This window comes from Pelecanus crispus, chromosome W, assembly GCF_030463565.1.
Source record: "Pelecanus crispus isolate bPelCri1 chromosome W, bPelCri1.pri, whole genome shotgun sequence".
NCBI classification, from domain to species: Eukaryota; Metazoa; Chordata; class Aves; order Pelecaniformes; family Pelecanidae; genus Pelecanus; species Pelecanus crispus.
The window spans coordinates 15,594,365-15,612,873 of NC_134675.1; the positions used below are offsets into that span (position 1 = coordinate 15,594,365).

The 18,509-nt window shown below is 43.1% G+C and overlaps 1 protein-coding gene across 1 annotated transcript in view; it reads right to left on the bottom strand.

Moving 5' to 3' along the window:
- Positions 1-13,282, bottom strand: part of LOC142596444 (ADP-ribosylation factor-like protein 15) — a 277,477-nt gene extending 264,195 nt beyond the window's left edge. The window contains exons 1-2 of the mRNA XM_075725541.1: positions 13,274-13,282; positions 13,115-13,171 (exon numbers count right to left, since the gene is read on the bottom strand). Coding sequence (XP_075581656.1) covers positions 13,115-13,171; positions 13,274-13,282 — 66 coding nt within the window. The remainder of the gene's footprint in view (positions 1-13,114; positions 13,172-13,273) is intronic.
- Positions 13,283-18,509: the final 5,227 nt, after the last annotated feature.

Consider the following 18,509-nt stretch of genomic DNA (forward strand, 5'->3'; position numbering starts at 1 on the left):
TAGTCTTTAACAATCCATTGTATCGCTCAATTTTCCCGGAGGCTGGTGCATGGTAAGGGATGTGATATACCCACTCAATGCCGTGCTCTTTGGCCCAGGTGTCTATGAGGTTGTTTCGGAAATGAGTCCCGTTGTCTGACTCAATTCTTTCTGGGGTGCCATGTCGCCACAGGACTTGCTTTTCAAGGCCCAGGATGGTGTTCCGGGCGGTGGCATGGGGCACGGGATACGTTTCCAGCCATCCAGTGGTTGCTTCCACCATGGTGAGCACATAGCGCTTGCCCTGGCGGGTCTGTGGGAGCGTGATGTAATCAATCTGCCAGGCCTCCCCATATTTATATTTTAGCCATCGTTCACTATACCCAAGGGGCTTGAACTGCTTGGCTTGCTTGATTGCAGCGCATGTTTCACACTCATGAATAACCTGTGCAATACTGTCCATAGTTAAGTCCACCCCTCGATCACGAGCCCATTTATACGTTGCATCCCTTCCTTGATGGCCTGAGGCATCATGGGCCCACCGAGCTATAAATAATTCACCCTTATGTTGCCAGTCCAAATCCACCTGAGCCACTTCAATCTTAGCAGCCTGATCTACTTGCTGGTTGTTTTGATGTTCTTCAGTGGCCCGACTCTTAGGTACATGAGCATCTACATGACGAACTTTTACAACCAGGTTCTCTACCCGGGCAGCAATATCTTGCCACAATGCGGCAGCCCAGATTGGTTTGCCTCTGCGCTGCCAGTTGCTCTGCTTCCATTGCTGCAGCCACCCCCACAGGGCATTTGCCACCATCCATGAGTCAGTATAGAGATAAAGGACTGGCCACTTTTCTCTTTCAGCAATATCTAAAGCCAGCTGGATGGCTTTCACCTCTGCAAACTGACTCGACTCCCCTTCTCCTTCAGCAGTTTCTGCGACTTGTCGTATAGGACTCCATACAGCAGCTTTCCACCTCCGATGCTTTCCCACGAGACGACAGGACCCATCAGTGAACAGGGCATATTGCTTTTCATTTTCTGGCAATTTATTATACAGTGGGGCCTCTTCAGCACGTGTCACCTCCTCCTCTGGTGATATTCTAATGTTTTTTCCTTCTGGCCAGTCCATGATCACTTCCAGGATTCCTGGGCGACTGGGGTTTCCTATTCGAGCCCGTTGTGTGATCAATGCAACCCACTTACTCCATGTAGCATCAGTTGCATGATGTGTAGAGGGGACCCTCCCTTTGAACATCCAGCCCAACACCGGCAGTCGGGGTGCCAGCAGGAGCTGTGCTTCAGTACCAACCACTTCTGAAGCAGCTCGAACCCCTTCATATGCTGCCAGTATCTCTTTCTCAGTTGGAGTGTAGCGGGCTTCGGATCCTCTGTATCCCCGACTCCAAAACCCTAGGGGTCGACCTCGAGTCTCCCCTGGTGCTTTCTGCCAGAGGCTCCAGGTAGGGCCATTCTCCCCGGCTGCGGTGTAGAGCACATTTTTAATATCCTGCCCTGCCCGGACTGGCCCAAGGGCTACTGCATGAACTATCTCACGTTTAATTTGTTCAAAGGCTTGTTGTTGCTCAGGGCCCCATTTGAATTCGTTCTTCTTCCGGGTCACTTGATAGAGAGGGCTTACGATCTGGCTGTAATTTGGAATATGCATTCTCCAAAACCCCACAACGCCTAAGAAAGCTTGTGTTTCCTTTTTGCTAGTTGGTGGGGACATAGCTGTTATTTTGTTGATCACATCCATTGGGATCTGACGACGTCCATCTTGCCATTTTATTCCTAAAAACTGGATCTCCTGTGCAGGCCCCTTGACCTTACTCTGTTTTATGGCAAAACCAGCCTTCAGAAGGATTTGGACTATTTTCTTTCCCTTCTCAAAAACTTCTTCTGCTGTATTGCCCCACACAATGATGTCATCAATGTACTGCAGATGTTCTGGAGCTTCACCCTGTTCCAGTGCTGTCTGGATCAGTCCATGGCAAATGGTGGGGCTGTGCTTCCACCCCTGGGGCAGTCGGTTCCAGGTGTACTGAACACCCCTCCAGGTAAAAGCAAACTGGGGTCTGCACTCTGCTGCCAAAGGGATGGAGAAAAATGCATTAGCAATATCAATTGTGGCATACCACTTAGCTGCCTTTGACTCCAGTTCATATTGAAGTTCTAGCATGTCTGGCACGGCAGCACTCAGCGGCGGTGTAACTTCGTTCAGGCCACGATAGTCCACTGTTAGTCTCCACTCCCCATTAGACTTTCGCACTGGCCATATGGGACTGTTAAAGGGTGAGCGAGTCTTGCTGATCACTCCCTGGCTCTCCAGTCGACGAATCAGGTTATGGATGGGAATCAGGGAGTCTCGGTTGGTGCGATATTGCCGCCTGTGCACAGTTGTGGTAGCAATCGGCACCTGTTGTTCCTCAACCTTCAGCAACCCTACAATGGAAGGGTCCTCTGAGAGACCGGGCAAGGTGGACAACTGTTTAATTTCCTCTGTCTCCAAAGCAGCTATACCAAAAGCCCACCGGTACCCTTTTGGGTCCTTGAAATACCCTCTCCTGAGGTAGTCTATGCCAAGGATGCACGGAGCGTCTGGGCCAGTCACAATGGGGTGCTTTTGCCACTCATTCCCAGTTAGGCTCACTTCAGCTTCCAGTACAGTTAGCTGTTGGGATCCCCCTGTCACTCCAGAAATACAAATGGGTTCTGCCCCTCTATAGTTTGATGGCATTAGCGTGCACTGTGCACCAGTGTCCACTAGAGCCTTATACTCCTGTGGGTCTGACGTTCCAGGCCATCGAATCCACACAGTCCAGTAAACTCGGTTGTCCCTTTCCTCCACCTGGCTGGAGGCAGGGCCCCTCTAACACTGGTCACAGTATTCGTTGTTCACTTCCTGTAAATGTGAATCAAAAGTCCCCTGATCAAGGTCGGAAGTAAAATTAGCCCTCTTACTCTGTCTCGGGAACTGCTCACTGGAAACTGGAGCTGCAATTTTCCTGGGAGAACCGCCTTTTCTAATAGTTTTTCCTTGCAATTCACGCACCCGTGCCTCTAAGGTTGAGGTGGGTTTTCCATCCCACTTCCTCATGTCCTCTCCATAATCACGCAGGTAAAACCACAGGGTGCCCCGTGGTGTGTATCCTCTATATCCTCTCTCTTGAGCATAGGGACGTTGACTCCTAATGGCTGAGACACTGGTCCGTGCAGGTGGGGAGTAGGACAGATCCTCTCTGAGTTGTTGGAACTCTTGGCATATTTTTTCAGACAGTTTTTCCACAGCCGAGACACAGGCCCGTAGGGAGGAAGAGAGCTTTTCTTCGTAGTCCCGGAGTTGTCTAGCCACTTCATCCACCGTTGGTGCCTCGTCGTCTTTCCAGGCTAGTATTGCCAACGAGTTGGAATACGATGCTGGTGCGCTCCGTACCACCTTCCGCCACATGGATTGTGTGCACCTGACTTCATCTGGGTCTTTGGTTAACCGCTCATCATTCAGGTCACTGTAAATCACCTCCAGCACGCCTAATTCCCTCAGGTACTGGATACCTTTCTCTACGGTGGTCCATTTGCTTGGGCGGTATAAAACATCCTCCTTGAAGGGATACCTTTCCTTCACGCTTGACAGAAGTCGCCTCCAGAGGCTGAGCGGTTTTGCCCCTTTTCCAATTGCTTTGTCAATGCCCCCTTCCCTGGAAAGGGATCCCAGCTGCTTGGCTTCCCTACCCTCTAAATCCAGGCTACTGGCCCCGTTATCCCAGCATCGGAGCAGCCAGGTGATGATGTGCTCGCCTGGATGACGACCAAAATCTTTTCGCATATCTCGCAGCTCACTCAGGGATAGGGATCGGGTGGTCACCATCTCATTTATGGGTTCTTCCTCCTCTGGTTCTTGTGATGGCCCTGGTTCATCTTCATCCCTTACTAAACGAACTGATTTCCTCGTGTATTTTTTCTTCTGTATAGGGGCAACTGATACCGGCGCAGGTTGGTTCTCTGGTTTAGCCACAGTGTCTGTCACTGGGGTTTGAGTAGCCGCAGTGCTCATGGCTGTGGCTGGAGTAGCCACAGTGCCTGGGGCTGGGGTTTGAGTAGCTGCAAGGCCTGTAGTGGGGGTTGGAGTAGCCGCAGGGCCTGTAGTGGGGGTTTGAGTAGCCACAGTGCTTGTTGTTTTGTCATCAGATCCAGAGACCTTCTCTTTCTTTTGAGGGTACTGATTAGCGTTGACCACGGCTCGATAGGCATGGGCCAGTCCCCAGCATGTTGCAATGATTTGTGTCTCTCTGGAGCTACCAGGGTGACAACATACTTCTTCCAAATACTTTACTAATTCTTCAGGATTCTGCACTTGTTCAGGGGTGAAGTTCCAAAACACTGGAGGTCCCCACTGCCCTAGGTACTTGCGCATACGATCCCACACACCCTGCCACTCATAACTATCCAGCCTTGGGGTAGATCTCTGGATGGTATTTTTAAACTGCTTACTGACCTTTATCAAAACGGAAACAACATTCCCAAGAAGTATCAATAGAAGTATCTTAACTGCCCAGGGGTGTTCAAGATACAGGAAAGTTGTTGTAATGAAGGAGGAAACATCATAGAAGAAAGCAGCAAAGGTGCCATTCTGTATTTCCTCCACAACAAGCCTCTCAGAGTAAGAAGTATAATTGCTAACTCTCTCTATGAGGTAGTACCCGAAGTACAGTAGTGACTTCTGTATGAAACCCAAATACCAAAGAATGCTCAAGGTCAGGGCTTTGATAAGGAGCCTCCCAAGCAAAAGATCATGAATCACTGCAGAGCATAGCACACTACACAAACTGACAGCAAGCTTTAACGCGTGCTGCAAAAAAAAGAACATGGTGCAGATCAGAAGAACTAATATCGTGACCGGCAACTGTTAACAGACTCCTTAATACACTCTGATTAATCTGTTGTTATCTCAAGCCCCACGTTGGGCGCCAAAAAGGACTGTCGTGGTTTAGCCCCAGCCAGCAACTAAGCACCACGCAGCCGCTCGCTCACTCCCCCTACCCCGATGGGATGGGGGAGAGAATTGGAGGAGTAAGAGTGAGAAACACTCCTGGGCTGAGATAAGAACAGTTTAATAATTGAAATAAAGTAAAATAGTAATGCTAATAGTAACAGTATAATAATGATAATAATAATAATGATACACGAAGCAAGTGATGCACAATGCAATTGCTCACCACCCACCGACCGATACCCAGACAGTTCCCGAGCAGCGATCGCTGCTCCCCGGCCAACCCCCCCCAGTTTATATACTGAGCATGACGTCATATGGTATGGAATAGCCCTTTGGTCAGTTTGGATCAACTATTCTGGCTGTGCCCCCTCCCAGTTTCTTGTGCGCCTGGCAGAGCATGGGAAGCTGAAAAAGTCCTTGACTAGCATAAGCAGTACTCAGCAACAACTAAAAACATCAGTGTGTTATCAACATTCTTCTCCTACTAAATCCAAAACACAGCACTATGCCTGCTGTTAGGAAGAAAATTAACTCTATCCCAGCCGAAACCAGGACATATTCTTAAATTGCTTACTAACCTTCATCAAAACCGAAACAGTATTCCCAAGAAATAGCAACAGATGTATCTTAACCACCCAAGGATGTTCAAGATACTGAAAAGTTATTGTAATGAGGGAGGAAGCATTATAGAAGAAGGTAGTGAAGGTGCCATTCTGTATTTCCTCCACAACAAACCTCTCCGAGGAAAAGGTATAATTGCTAACTCTCTCCATGAGGTGGTACCCGAAGTACAGTAATTACTTGTTTATGAAACCCAGATACCAAACAATGCTCAAGGTCAGTGTTTTAATAACAAATCTCCCAGACAAAACATCACTTATCACTGCAGAGCACAACAAACTGCAAAACCAACACCAAGCTTTAACATGTACAGCAACAAAAGGAGCATGATGCAGATCAGATGAACTAATATTGTGACCGGCAACTGTTAACGGATTCCTTAACACACTCTGGTTAATCTGTTGTTATCTCAAACCCTTTGTGCCCCACGTTGGGCACCAAAAAGGACTGTCGTGGTTTAGCCCCAGCCAGCAACTAAGCACCACGCAGCCGCTCGCTCACTCCCCCTATCCCGATGGGACGGGGCGAGAGAATCGGAAGAGTGAGAGTGAGAAACACTCCTGGGTTGAGATAAGAACAGTTTAATAATTGAAATAAAGTAAAATAGTAATGATAATAACAACAATATAATAATAATATACAAAGCAAGTGATGCACAATGCAATTGCTCACCACCCACCGACCGATACCCAGACAGTTCCCGAGCAGCGATCGCTGCTCCCTGGCCATCCCCCCCCAGTTTATATACTGAGCATGACGTCATATGGTATGGAATAGCCCTTTGGTCAGTTTACATCAACTATTCTGGCTGTGCCCCCTCCCAGTTTCTTGTGCACCTGGCAGAGCATGGGAAGCTGAAAAGTCCTTGACTAGCATAAGCACTGCTTAGCAACAACTAAATACATCAGTGTGTTATCAACATTCTTCTCATCCTAAATCCAAAACACAGCACTATGCCTGCTACTAGGAAGAAAATTAACTCTATCCCAGCCGAAACCAGGACAATAAGATACCTATTCTTGAACAAACACAGGAGGTCTTTAGAAAACAGAGCTGAACTATTTACAGTAGCAATCATAATAGTAATGCTTATATACGAGTGATGCCCTCAGGATACAACACAAGCATGTTCATAGGAAAAAGCATTCTTTCATCAGTCTAAAAAAAAAAAACAAAACAGACAAGCTTTTGAGCTCACAGTATCAAAACAAGTCTAAGACCTGATGAACAGACTGATCCTACTTTTGCTGTAACAGGTCATGTTGTAAAAAAGGTAGTTATCCCACAAGAGGAAATATAATTTCTAATACATTGTGGTTGTCCAGCTGCTGGTAAATGCAAATACAGACCAACCAGAAACAATCTACATTCATTACTCAAAAGCAACACCACTTTCAGGAAGATAATAGTGTGAGTAACAACAGAACAATACAACTAAAACAGCTGTATCCAAATACTATAAATGGTATATATTACTGATACTTGCAAATCACCTGTTAGATTCTTATTTATACAACTGTACAAAGCAGAGGATGTGATTGCACACACATACACAGAGCAGTACATGTAACTTTTAGCATAATCATAGGGCAATCTTTCACCACAATTTAGAATTGCCCAGCTAGACTCCAGGAATCCCTGCAAATTAACTTCTTTTTTTGTAAGCCTCATGGCCATGCACAATCCCAATTTCTGTACTACAGAATGTGAACGAAAAATTTCACTTTCACTGAAGAGCTATTTCTAGTCTTTTTGCCCTCCTCAATAATCCAAACGATAAAGCTAACTGCTGGATTTGTACACTTGCCATGTAGTAATTCAACAGGCCCCACCACTATCAGAGTCCACAGTCATAGGGCAGCTCAAATTTCAAGCATGTGATATTTTTAATAAGAGATTGTCAGGATTTTGAATACCTGTGCTTTGCAATGTACTTGCAATGTAAATTTTAAAACTATTATTAATTTAAAATAATTATTTTTTATTTTTATATTTAAAGCAGCTACTCTGCAAAATGCACCAAAAAGGATGCTCAGCAGAGGCCATCAGGAAAATTCCATGCTCATATAATCACCCCCTGCACCACTTGAGCCTACAGGAGTAGTTTATCTTTCACATGGACCAACCACTGAAGGCAAAACATGATATTTTGCCAGTACATACAGAACTATTTTCGGGAAAGAGAACAACAATGAAGATCGGGAATCCTGATTTCCAAAGGGAAGATGCAAAACAGTGTTTACGTACAGGATAACTAACCACATAGCTTTGATAAATACAAACTGAACAGCAACTTGTCTGAACAGAAAAGATTTAGGACTCTTGTAATAAGGATCTGGGCTTTTTTCCCAGTCCACCCTTAGTTAATGGTCAGTGGAACAACACTGGTGTTCTCTAGAGCAGGGAGACCTTGAACAGTAAGGGGTCATGGACAGCAGAGACCAGTCAGATGGAGCACAATCCAAGTTCATTTCCCTAGTTCAGGACAAAGCTCTATCCCAGCCTGCAAGTTTGTCAAAAAGACAACGTTTCATTCTGACAAAAATTAACAGGCTAACTTGGCAAACCATACATTTCCCAATGAGATAAATTACTAGTTGTCAGAGGGCTGTAAGTACAGAGTATATCAGTTAATAGCACAGGGAAGCAATGCTGTCACACCAACATTGGTTGGACCAAGCTGCTGAGCTCTTTGAGCAGACAACATGAGCTCTGGCCACAAGGAAAGGCTGCTCAGTAATTCGAGTACAGTTTACTTTGACCAATAAACTCTATGGAAAGAAAGGGTAGATAATTGTATTCTGATCCTCACCCCTGACCCAACCTTGATGTTATCCCACTTCACCTGTCTTTACTTTCCCCATTTGAAAAAAAGTCACAATTCTTTATTTCAGAAAAGTAGAAGGGAAAGTCTCACAGCTCATATAAAAAAACCCCATAATATATCTAACATTCACATGAACAGAACAACGCATGCATCAGAACATTGTGCCCCTCTTTCTCCTGTTTAGGTTGGTAGCAACACATACCACAACCAGCGTGGTTCAAGCAGCTTGACTACACATTTTACAACAAACTGGACATGCTCTCATCAAACACAAGTCACTGCCAAGACTCTGGTGATAGCAATCACCTTTTATTTAAGGCTGGAAGTTGAAAACATTTATACCTTTCCTTTCCGGCAGTCTACCCACAGAATATCAACAAGTGACTGTAAATGGAATTGTCCACATTTCCCAAAGGGAAAGGATTTTTTCCTATTGCCTTTTTGTGCCTTTGTTTTGCTGCTCATATCAAGGACACAACATGGGAAAGGGAGGAGTAGACAGGATATGTTGTATGAGCTCTGTTATTACTTTAGCTTTCCATTTTCCAATAGGAAACCATGTTGGGGAGAAGAGTCTCTCACAGGAAGCTTTCCATACTGTAAGCCACAGGCTGGCTCCTGAACCTTTCCAAACATGCTCCTATGATTACCTCCTATTCCATGACTGCCTTTAGTTACCACCTCAGTTGGTTTCTCTTAAGAGCTTCCCCTCCAGCACTTCATGGATAAAATGTTATTTCTGTTTTGTTCTAACATCAGACAAATTCCTTAGCACACCAGCTGTTTCCAGTCAAACCATTTCAAGACATGAATTTATCATTATAAACAAAGACAAATGTAAGTTAATCCAAAGTAAACCAGAGAACTAAAAGCACATTTGCATCATTTACTATACTTACCATATATAAACTATAGTAAGCACAGCTTTATAAATGCATCATTTATTTCCACAACTCGCTGTGCAAATTCAAGCCAAAGGGTTACTAATACCAAAATATCCATTACTCATCATTTTCAGGAAGAAGCCAACACTGATGCAATACTGCTAGCATGCATCACTTCTTTTGCCATTCCCAGCATCTGAGAAGCAGTAAGCTCTACAGAGGGCTTTTTGTTTTTTTGTTATCTGTTTTTTGGGTTGTTTGTTGGGGTTTTTTTGGGTTGTGTTTTGGTTTGGTTTTTTTTTTTTTGGGGGGGGGGGGGGGGGGGGGGGGGGGGTTAAACTAGTGTTTTCTAATTGTTTTTCTATTGATGTCATATTCTGCAATCAAGGAAAACCATTATTTTCTAATTTCCTGAGAAGGGAAAATGTTTTTTTCTAGAATTTTTCTTGCTAATGCATACCAGCCAAGGACCACGCTTCCACTAGACCTCCTTAGTTTTTCTGCATAGTTATTACTACTGCAGAGACTTCTGTCCTTGTTTTGTTATCCAAAACAAATGATAGGAAAATTACTAGTCTTTTTGCTTATTCCTGGAGTCATATTTGCAGGGTATGGACAGGAAAGAATACACTATTACCCCTGTTCAAAAAAACCTTACTATTATATGCAAACAGTTTACAAGAAAGACATCTCAAAGCCTAGTACAGAGTATCAGAGAACCTTCCAGAGATCATGTGTAGGCATACAATCATGCCTAATGTTTCTGAGGTGGTTCCTAAATATTTATAAAGGTGGCAAATGACCCATCATAAAAACTGTCTTACAAGACAGACAACAAACTTTTGGTTATTTTTCCTTTGAAGTTCATGTAGGTTGAACTCTCCACCATTATTTCATTAGGATTTTTACCTGGTTAAGAAAATTAAGTCAGAAGTAGAAAAGAAGTTAATGATAAGCTTTGCTACGAGGTGTCATATGCTTACAATCTCCACAGCCATGCAGATTCAAAAAGTAATTTATCTGCCTGTTCCCACCCCACACTTCCAACTGACACATCTGACTCAGACACTAGTATGGTGGAAGAAACAGAAACATGCAGTCTGAAAAGACTGGTACTTCTGCCAAGAGGTACTAGCTGTGTGAAACACACAGAGGAAAGAGTTTCATTTTGTTTGGTTGGTTGCTTGTTTGGTTTTTTTTAATCCCATAAGTTTCTATTTAAGTTTACAATAACATTTTCATTTTAGGATACACATCTTCCAGCTTCAGATCCCTACAAATACCTATACAGTTTTTATATTTACCACCTCTGCTTTTCTACTCCCCCCTTGGATTAGGTATACACTTCTAAATCTCATCTGTTTAATCCCCCAAAATGGGCATCACATCTTTCTGCACTCTTGCAAAGATCTATGTTTTTCCTAGCTTAAGACAATGAACCTTTATCCTCTTAGTCATGGTAGCTGAAGGCATGGATATCCATATAACCCTTCCTCCATCTCAATCTGTACAGGCCTGAAAAACAGGAAGCCTATTTAATGCAGTAGTACAGCTGAAGTAATGGGTGCTCAAGAGCATTACTGATAAGCAGCTTGATAACAGACTAACAGTTGAGATGTCTGTAGTCCAAAGGACTTAGAGCCTTTGTAAGATACTTACAGCACTGTACAATGAGGATGTGCAGAGCAGGAAGTGTCCAGATAATACAGTACAAACTGAACACATGGTGCTGGTAAGGACTGACATTTGAGAGACTGCTTAGCTTTTGGATAAAAATCAATTAACAAAAAAAAGTCTATTAAATCTGCAAACCAGCATGCAGTAGAAAGCACATGATACAAGGAATTAGTTAAATGGGAAATATAGAGTTTTGCTTCTTGACATAAGTAGGGAGCACCATACTTGCTAGCTGCCAGACTGCTCGCATACCTGAGCAACAAATCCAGTGACCAAGTTACATGACTGAGCATGAGCAGGGCACTATCACACTGCATTTCTGCATAGCTCTCACTTTGGCAGGCCTCTCCCTTTAGTCGGATACCAAAGCTGCCCAAATCCACTCTCCAGTCAGATCATCTGAAACTCACCTTTCCAATGACAGGCATTTCTGTATAAGCAAGTACTCCAGGCACTCAGCATTTTCCTAAAGCTACTATTTTAACCTTCACATGCACTTCATATAGGATACATGTCCTCCCTCTACACTGTGGCCACAACAGTGCATCTCTGTATGCTCCAAAGCCTACTCATCATCCTCCTCACTTTCCTCCCTTGTAGTCCAAGCAGTCAAGGAATGAGTTCCTCTCAGCATTTTCATAAATGAAGCTAGCTCTTTATATTTTGTGATTTAAAACATTTGATGAAATTAAAAGTTATGCTGCCCAAAAGGCCACAATGAGATATCAATTATCCAATTATTACTATAAATGCAGCTACCACAACTTAGCAGTGAACTGCAGTATACACACCATACTTACCTATTTTAAACTGAAACAGAACCAATTATTGTCAGAGGGTCTATTTTGCCATACATTATACCTGCTTATACCAGATTCTGCAACACACACAAATTTATACTTGGACATCCTCTCAAATTAATTTGGACAGCTTAATATAGCCTTCTATAGAGTGACAGATGGTTTGCATACTTTGCAGCCATTAAAGCCTCATACTGTAACCCTCTCTGATCCTTCAAAATAAGCATACTTTTATCACATAGGAATTTGGAGAAAAAGTTTTGCTAAGGAACTTAAATACCATAGGAAAACATGCTTTTGACTTTACAAGTAGCAGTTTCCTCCATGAGGATTTTGTCCATATTACTCAAATCTGTTATTTTCTACTGTTTAGAAAACAGTCTTTTTTAGATGTTGAAAACAGAACACAGGCAAACGTCATGGGGAAAAAACCTCATGCAGATATTAAACCCTAGCTGGAACCAAATTCTAGGAATAAAGGCAAGTCTTAAGCTTTGTGATTCTATCCCCAAGCAAGACTTACTGGTAGTATAGAGTCCTCACAGTTGTTCAAAAGTTACCTACCCTTTTGACTGTACAGCCTAATAAATGGAACATGTAACATGCCAGGCTTCCTCCCAAAATTATTAACAGTGGGAGCAGCACTTCCACTCCAAAAGCTCCAGGATTTGAAGCATGACTTGAACAACGGTTTCTTATACATTCAGTAAGCAGAGCTTACTCAATGAATTTCTACGAAACACCCCATTCATCTAACTGTTCTCATCTGGAGACAATTGGGAACAGCAACTGCAAGAAAGGTGAAATTAAAATATCTTAGCATATTTGGGACATATATTTGAAGTAAACCACATATTTCTTTTATATAACTTAATTAAGGTTTGGGAGGTTTAACTTAACAGCGTTTAGAAAATATTAAGGTACTCCAGACAAAGCTTACAACAATATGTGCATTTAGCTAACATGTTTTAATATATGACATTACTCAAACATCATAGATATTTAAAAACAAATGTATACAAACCCTTCAGCAATTATATTAGGCCAGAATTCTCAGCAACTGATACACATGGATTCTAAGTTTTCTTACCTTAAGATGTTGGTTGAATTTTACTTTACCTCTTTAATTAAACTGGAGAATACTTTTTTTGTCCTGGTGTTAGTAAATCTTTGACAGGATAAAATCATGCTGTAGTCCATTTATGTAAACTAATATGACAAGTCTCTTTTGCTAACTGCATTACTTAATCCTGATCCCAAAAAACTAAGTAACTTCTTTTCACTAAAATGGCATTAACAGTAACAAAAATTGTTAGTTAGAACATTGCCTTACTGTGTAAATGCCAATTCTACAAACAGCAAATGAGAGCTGGATACATTCAGACACAGTCTAAAGAAATTAAAGACATTACCAAAAATGCTTTTTATTAAGAATTAAAGTTTTTCTCCCACCTCTCCCCTGAAAGAAACACCTGATGGTATACTACTTTACATTTCTCATGTAAGGTTGTACTAAACTAGCTGAGAAAAATGCCATATAAATCCAGATTATGCAGATACTTATTACTTTTCATAAAGAAGCAGCTGCCAACACTATTGCACTTACTAATTCAGTATTTCATTATAGGCCTCAAATTAGGCAGTGCTCCCCAAAATACCCAGACACAACATTAATATTTTGCATGCAAGCTTTCAGTCCCATTTATTTTTTTATCTACTCTGGTTTAAAAACAACCTGCAAGAGACATGTTAAGATAGTAATGTGCTTTTTGGCTTCTTAGTGGACTGTAAAGAGCTTCCATAGTTATAATAATTCTACCATCATTCAAATTCTCTTCCTTCATATACCAAAATAACGCATATACCTTTACATTTCTACATTTCTAAATTCATACTCCTTTAACTTTCCAAGATTTTCATGTTTAAAACAAAACTCTTTACCATCTTGAATATTTTATTTAATCTACTCTTACAGCTGTGAATAACCATATTAAAATCTTTTACCCTCAACTCGCTCACCTTCCAATCTATTGTGATGCCACAATTCTATGTCTTCTGCAGTATCCCAGAGAGGCAGAAGATGGACTAAGAATAAAACCTATTGTACATTTGCTATTTTTTATATACAGCCAAGTACACTTAACCAGGCATACAATGATTTATTCAGAACTGGAATTGAGGAATTCCTTTAAATAAGGTATTCAAGAAGTCACTGTAGGCAGAAATTAAAGCAATCAAGTGGAACATTTTTACTATTTGTTTACCAAGTCCAAACCTCATCTGCATGTATTTTAAAATGTTGAAGGTAAAGTGCTGGATGTTACAGACTTCAAACAGTATCAGTGAAAACATTTTTTTGGGGGCCTCTGCTTTCTACTCCCTCCCCTCCAAAAAACTGCAAATGAATTACCCATTTAATTAGAACTGTGATTTTAAAAATCAAAAGAGCAGCTCTTATGAATTATGAGAAATAAAAAAATGTGTAGCAACATGTTTCTTTTGCTATACTAGTGTGGTGGGTTGACCCTGTGTTGTGGTTTAGCCCCAGCCAGCAACTAAGCACCACGCAGCCGCTCGCTCACTCCCCCTATCCCGATGGGACGGGGCAAGAGAATCGGAAGAGTAAGAGTGAGAAACACTCCTGGGTTGAGATAAGAACAGTTTAAGAATTGAAATAAAGTAAAATAGTAATGATAACAACAATAATATACAAAGCAAGTGATGCACAATGCAATTGCTCACCACCCGCCGACCGATACCCAGACAGTCCCCGAGCAGTGATCACTGCTCCCCGGCCAACCCCCCACAGTTTATATACTGAGCATGATGTCACATGGTATGGAATATCCCTTTGGCCAGTTTGGGTCAGCTGTCTTGGCTGTGCCCCCTCCCAGCTTCTTGTGCACCTGGCAGAGCATGGGAAGCTGAAAAAGTCCTTGACTAGTGCAAGCAGTACTTAGCAACAACTAAAACATCAGTGTGTTATCAACATTCTTCTCATCCTAAATCCATTCAAAACACAGCACTATGCCTGCTACTAGGAAGAAAATTAACTGTATCCCAGCTGAAACCAGGACACCCTGGCTGGATGCTAGGTGCCCAAAGCCACTCTATCACTCCCCCTCAGCTGGACAGTGGAGAGAAAATATAATGAAAGGCTCATGGGTCAAGATAAGGACAGGGAGATCAGTCAACAGTTACCATCACGGGCAAAACGGACTTGACTTGGGGAAATCAGTTTAATTTATTACCAATCAAATCAGAGTAGGAAAATGAGAAATAAAAACTAAATCTTAAAACACTTTCCCCCCACCCCTCCCGTCTTCCCAGGCTCAACTTAATTCCCGATTTTTTCTACCTCTTCCCCCCCGAGCGGCACAGGGGGACGGGGAATGGGGGTTGCGGTCAGTTCATCACACATTGTCTCTGCCACTCCTTCCTCAGGGGGAGGACTCCTCACACTCTTCCCCTGCTCCAGCATGGGGTCCCTTCCATGGGAGACAGTCCTCCATGAACTTCTCCAATATGAGTCCTTCCCACAGGCTGCAGTTAACAAACTGCTCCAGCGTGGGTCCCTTCCATGGGGTGCAGTCCTTCAGGAACAGACTGCTCCAGTGTGGGTCCCCCCACAGAGTCACAAGTCCTGCCAGCAAACCTGCTCCAGCGTGGGCTCCTCTCTCTCTCCACAGGTCCTGCCAGGACCCTGCTCCAGTGCAGCCTTCCCACAGGGTCACAGCCTCCTTCAGGCACCCACCTGCTCCGGCATAGGGTCCTCCACAGGCTGCAGGTGGATATCTGCTCCACCATTAACCTCCATGGGCTGCAGGGGGACAGCCTGCCTCACCATGGTCTTCACCACAGGCTGCAGGGGAATCTCTGCTCTGGCACCTGGAGCACCTCCTCCCCCCTCCTCCTTCACTGACCTTGGTGTCTGCAGAGTTGTTTCTCTCATTCTCACTCCTTTCTCCCAGCTGCCGTTGCCATTGCGCAGTTTTTATTTCCCCCTTCTTAAATATGTTATCACAGAGGCGCTACCACCATCACTGATTGGCTCAGCCTTGGCCAGCAGAGGGTCTGTCTTGGAGCTGGCTGGCATTGGCTCTATCAGACATAGGGGAAGGTTCTCACAGAAGCTACCACTGTAGCCCCCCCGCTACCAAAACCTTGCTACGCAAACCCAATACAACCTGTTAAATTTAAAATTTTAAAAAGCAGTAATTCACTGAATTGTCTGAAAGTCAAAAAGTACAGCACAAAAACCTACAAGCAAACCTCAACAGCATGGTTGATTTTCTTTTCTTATTGAAAGCAAGCTAGAATATTATTACTGACAAGGGAATGCTGCTTCAAAACGTCATTTAAATTGCAAGGATTTTTTTTTAATTCAGCTTTCAGAACTGTCGTGGTTTAGCCCCAGCCAGCAACTAAGCACCACGCAGCCGCTCGCTTACTCCCCCTACCCCGATGGGATGGGGGAGAGAATCGGAGGAGTAAGAGTGAGAAACACTCCTGGGTTGAGATAAGAACAGTTTAATAATTGAAATAAAGTAAAATAGTAATGCTAATAGTAACAGTATAATAATGGTAATAATAATAATGATACACGAAGCAAGTGATGCACAATGCAATTGCTCACCACCCGCCGACCGATACCCAGACAGTTCCCGAGCAGCGATCGCTGCTCCCCGGCCAACCCCCCCCCAGTTTATATACTGAGCATGACGTCATATGGTATGGAATAGCCCTGTGGTCAGTTTGGATCAACTATTCTGGCTGTGCCCCCTCCCAGTTTCTTGTGCGCCTGGCAGAGCATGGGAAGCTGAAAAAGTCCTTGACTAGCATAAGCAGTACTCAGCAACAACTAAAAACATCAGCATGTTATCAACATTCTTCTCCTACTAAATCCAAAACACAGCACTATGCCTGCTGCTAGGAAGAAAATTAACTCTATCCCAGCCGAAACCAGGACATCCATTTCTATGACTTGTGCTCCAAATTTCCCACAGGAAAAAAAAAAAAATCATAGAAAAATAGGAGTAGAACTGACTTTGAGAAATCCTATATTACATAAAGTGGTGGGGTGGGGGTATAAACTGTACCCATACCACTCCTGACTGTATTTACAGACCTTGTTGTAAAGGTTCCAGGGATGGATGACTTCCCCAAGCAATCTAGTCCAGTGCTTTGATACCCTCCCTACTAGAAAGTTTCTTAATGTTTAACCTGAGTCTGCTGAGATTTAAGCCCCTACTTAAACATAGAATGATACATACAGTGATTTGTATTTTCAGTATCCTGACAGATTCTATGTTGATGGCGGACTCAACTTTGTATATAAAGTAAAAGATTATTTCTGGTTGCAAGGGAAGTAAATGTACAGCAGTAGCATACCATTATAATTTCTCAATGTGTCTAGAATAAAAGCAAACTAGATAAAGAAGTGCAGCATTATAAATGGTTTTCATTTTTTAAATTTTTGTTCAGTACTTCCAGGCTTTACATTCATGGGAAAAGTAAGCTGCAGTTCAAATTCCCCAGCAAGTGCCTGTGGACAGTAGAACAGAGCAAGCTACACCAGTTATCTTACTCATCTGTTGCTGGGTTTGCTACTCTTAATGTTTTGAAATCAACAAGTTATTACAGGCCATGAATTCTAAAATTATCTCCCCTTCCTACTGTCACATACAGTACCAGTGAATGTTTCCCCTATGCATTTCCCAATTAAATATTAAGCTAATCCCTTCCCCAAGCCTCCAAGATAATGCTTGTTATCTGCAGTCTATAGCATTAAAAAGATCATTAACTCCAATGCTGTTATTAGTTTCTCACATATTCACACACAAAATCTACACTCCCAAAAATCTACATTTCCCCCCCCAATATTATTTCAGTTTAATCACTGGAAAAGTGTCAGGAATTGATTTAAATAATTAGATGTTTAATGATACTATCCTACAGACTATCACTTTGATCACAGAATTACAATATATGTGATAATAATAATTAGAAAAGCAAAAGCCCAGCAAGAAGTTAATCTGGCAAATGCTGTAAAAGATAATAAAAAATGCTTTTATAATTACATCAACAATAAAAGGAGAGCCAAGGAGGATCTCCATCCCTTGCTGGATGTGGGGGGGAACATTGTCACCGAGGACAAGGAAAAGGCTGAGGTACTTAATGCCTTCTTTGCCTCTGTGTTTAACAGCCAGACCGGTCATCCCCAGGGTACTCAGGCCCCTGAGCTAGAGGATAGGGACAGGGACCAGAATGGAGCCCTCATAGCCCAGGAGGAAGCAGTTAATGACCTGCTATGCCACCTGGATGCTCACAAGTCTATGGGGCCAGATGGGATCCACCCGAGAGTACTGAGGGAGCTGGCGGAGGAGCTTGCCAAGCCACTCTCCATCATCTATCAGCAGTCCTGGTTAACAGGAGAGGTCCCTGATGACTGGAGGCTTGCCAACGTGATGCCCATCTACAGGAAGGGCCGGAAGGAGGACCCGGGGAACTACAGGCCTGTCAGCCTGACCTCAGTGCCAGGAAAGATTATGGAGAGGTTCATATTGAGTGAACTCAACAGGCAAGTGCAGGTCAACCAGGGGATCAGACCCAGCCAGCATGGGTTCATGAAAGGCAGGTCCTGCTTGACCAACCTGATCTCCTTTTATGACCTGGTGACCTGCCTGGTAGATGATGGAAAGGCTGTGGATGTCATTTACCTGGACTTT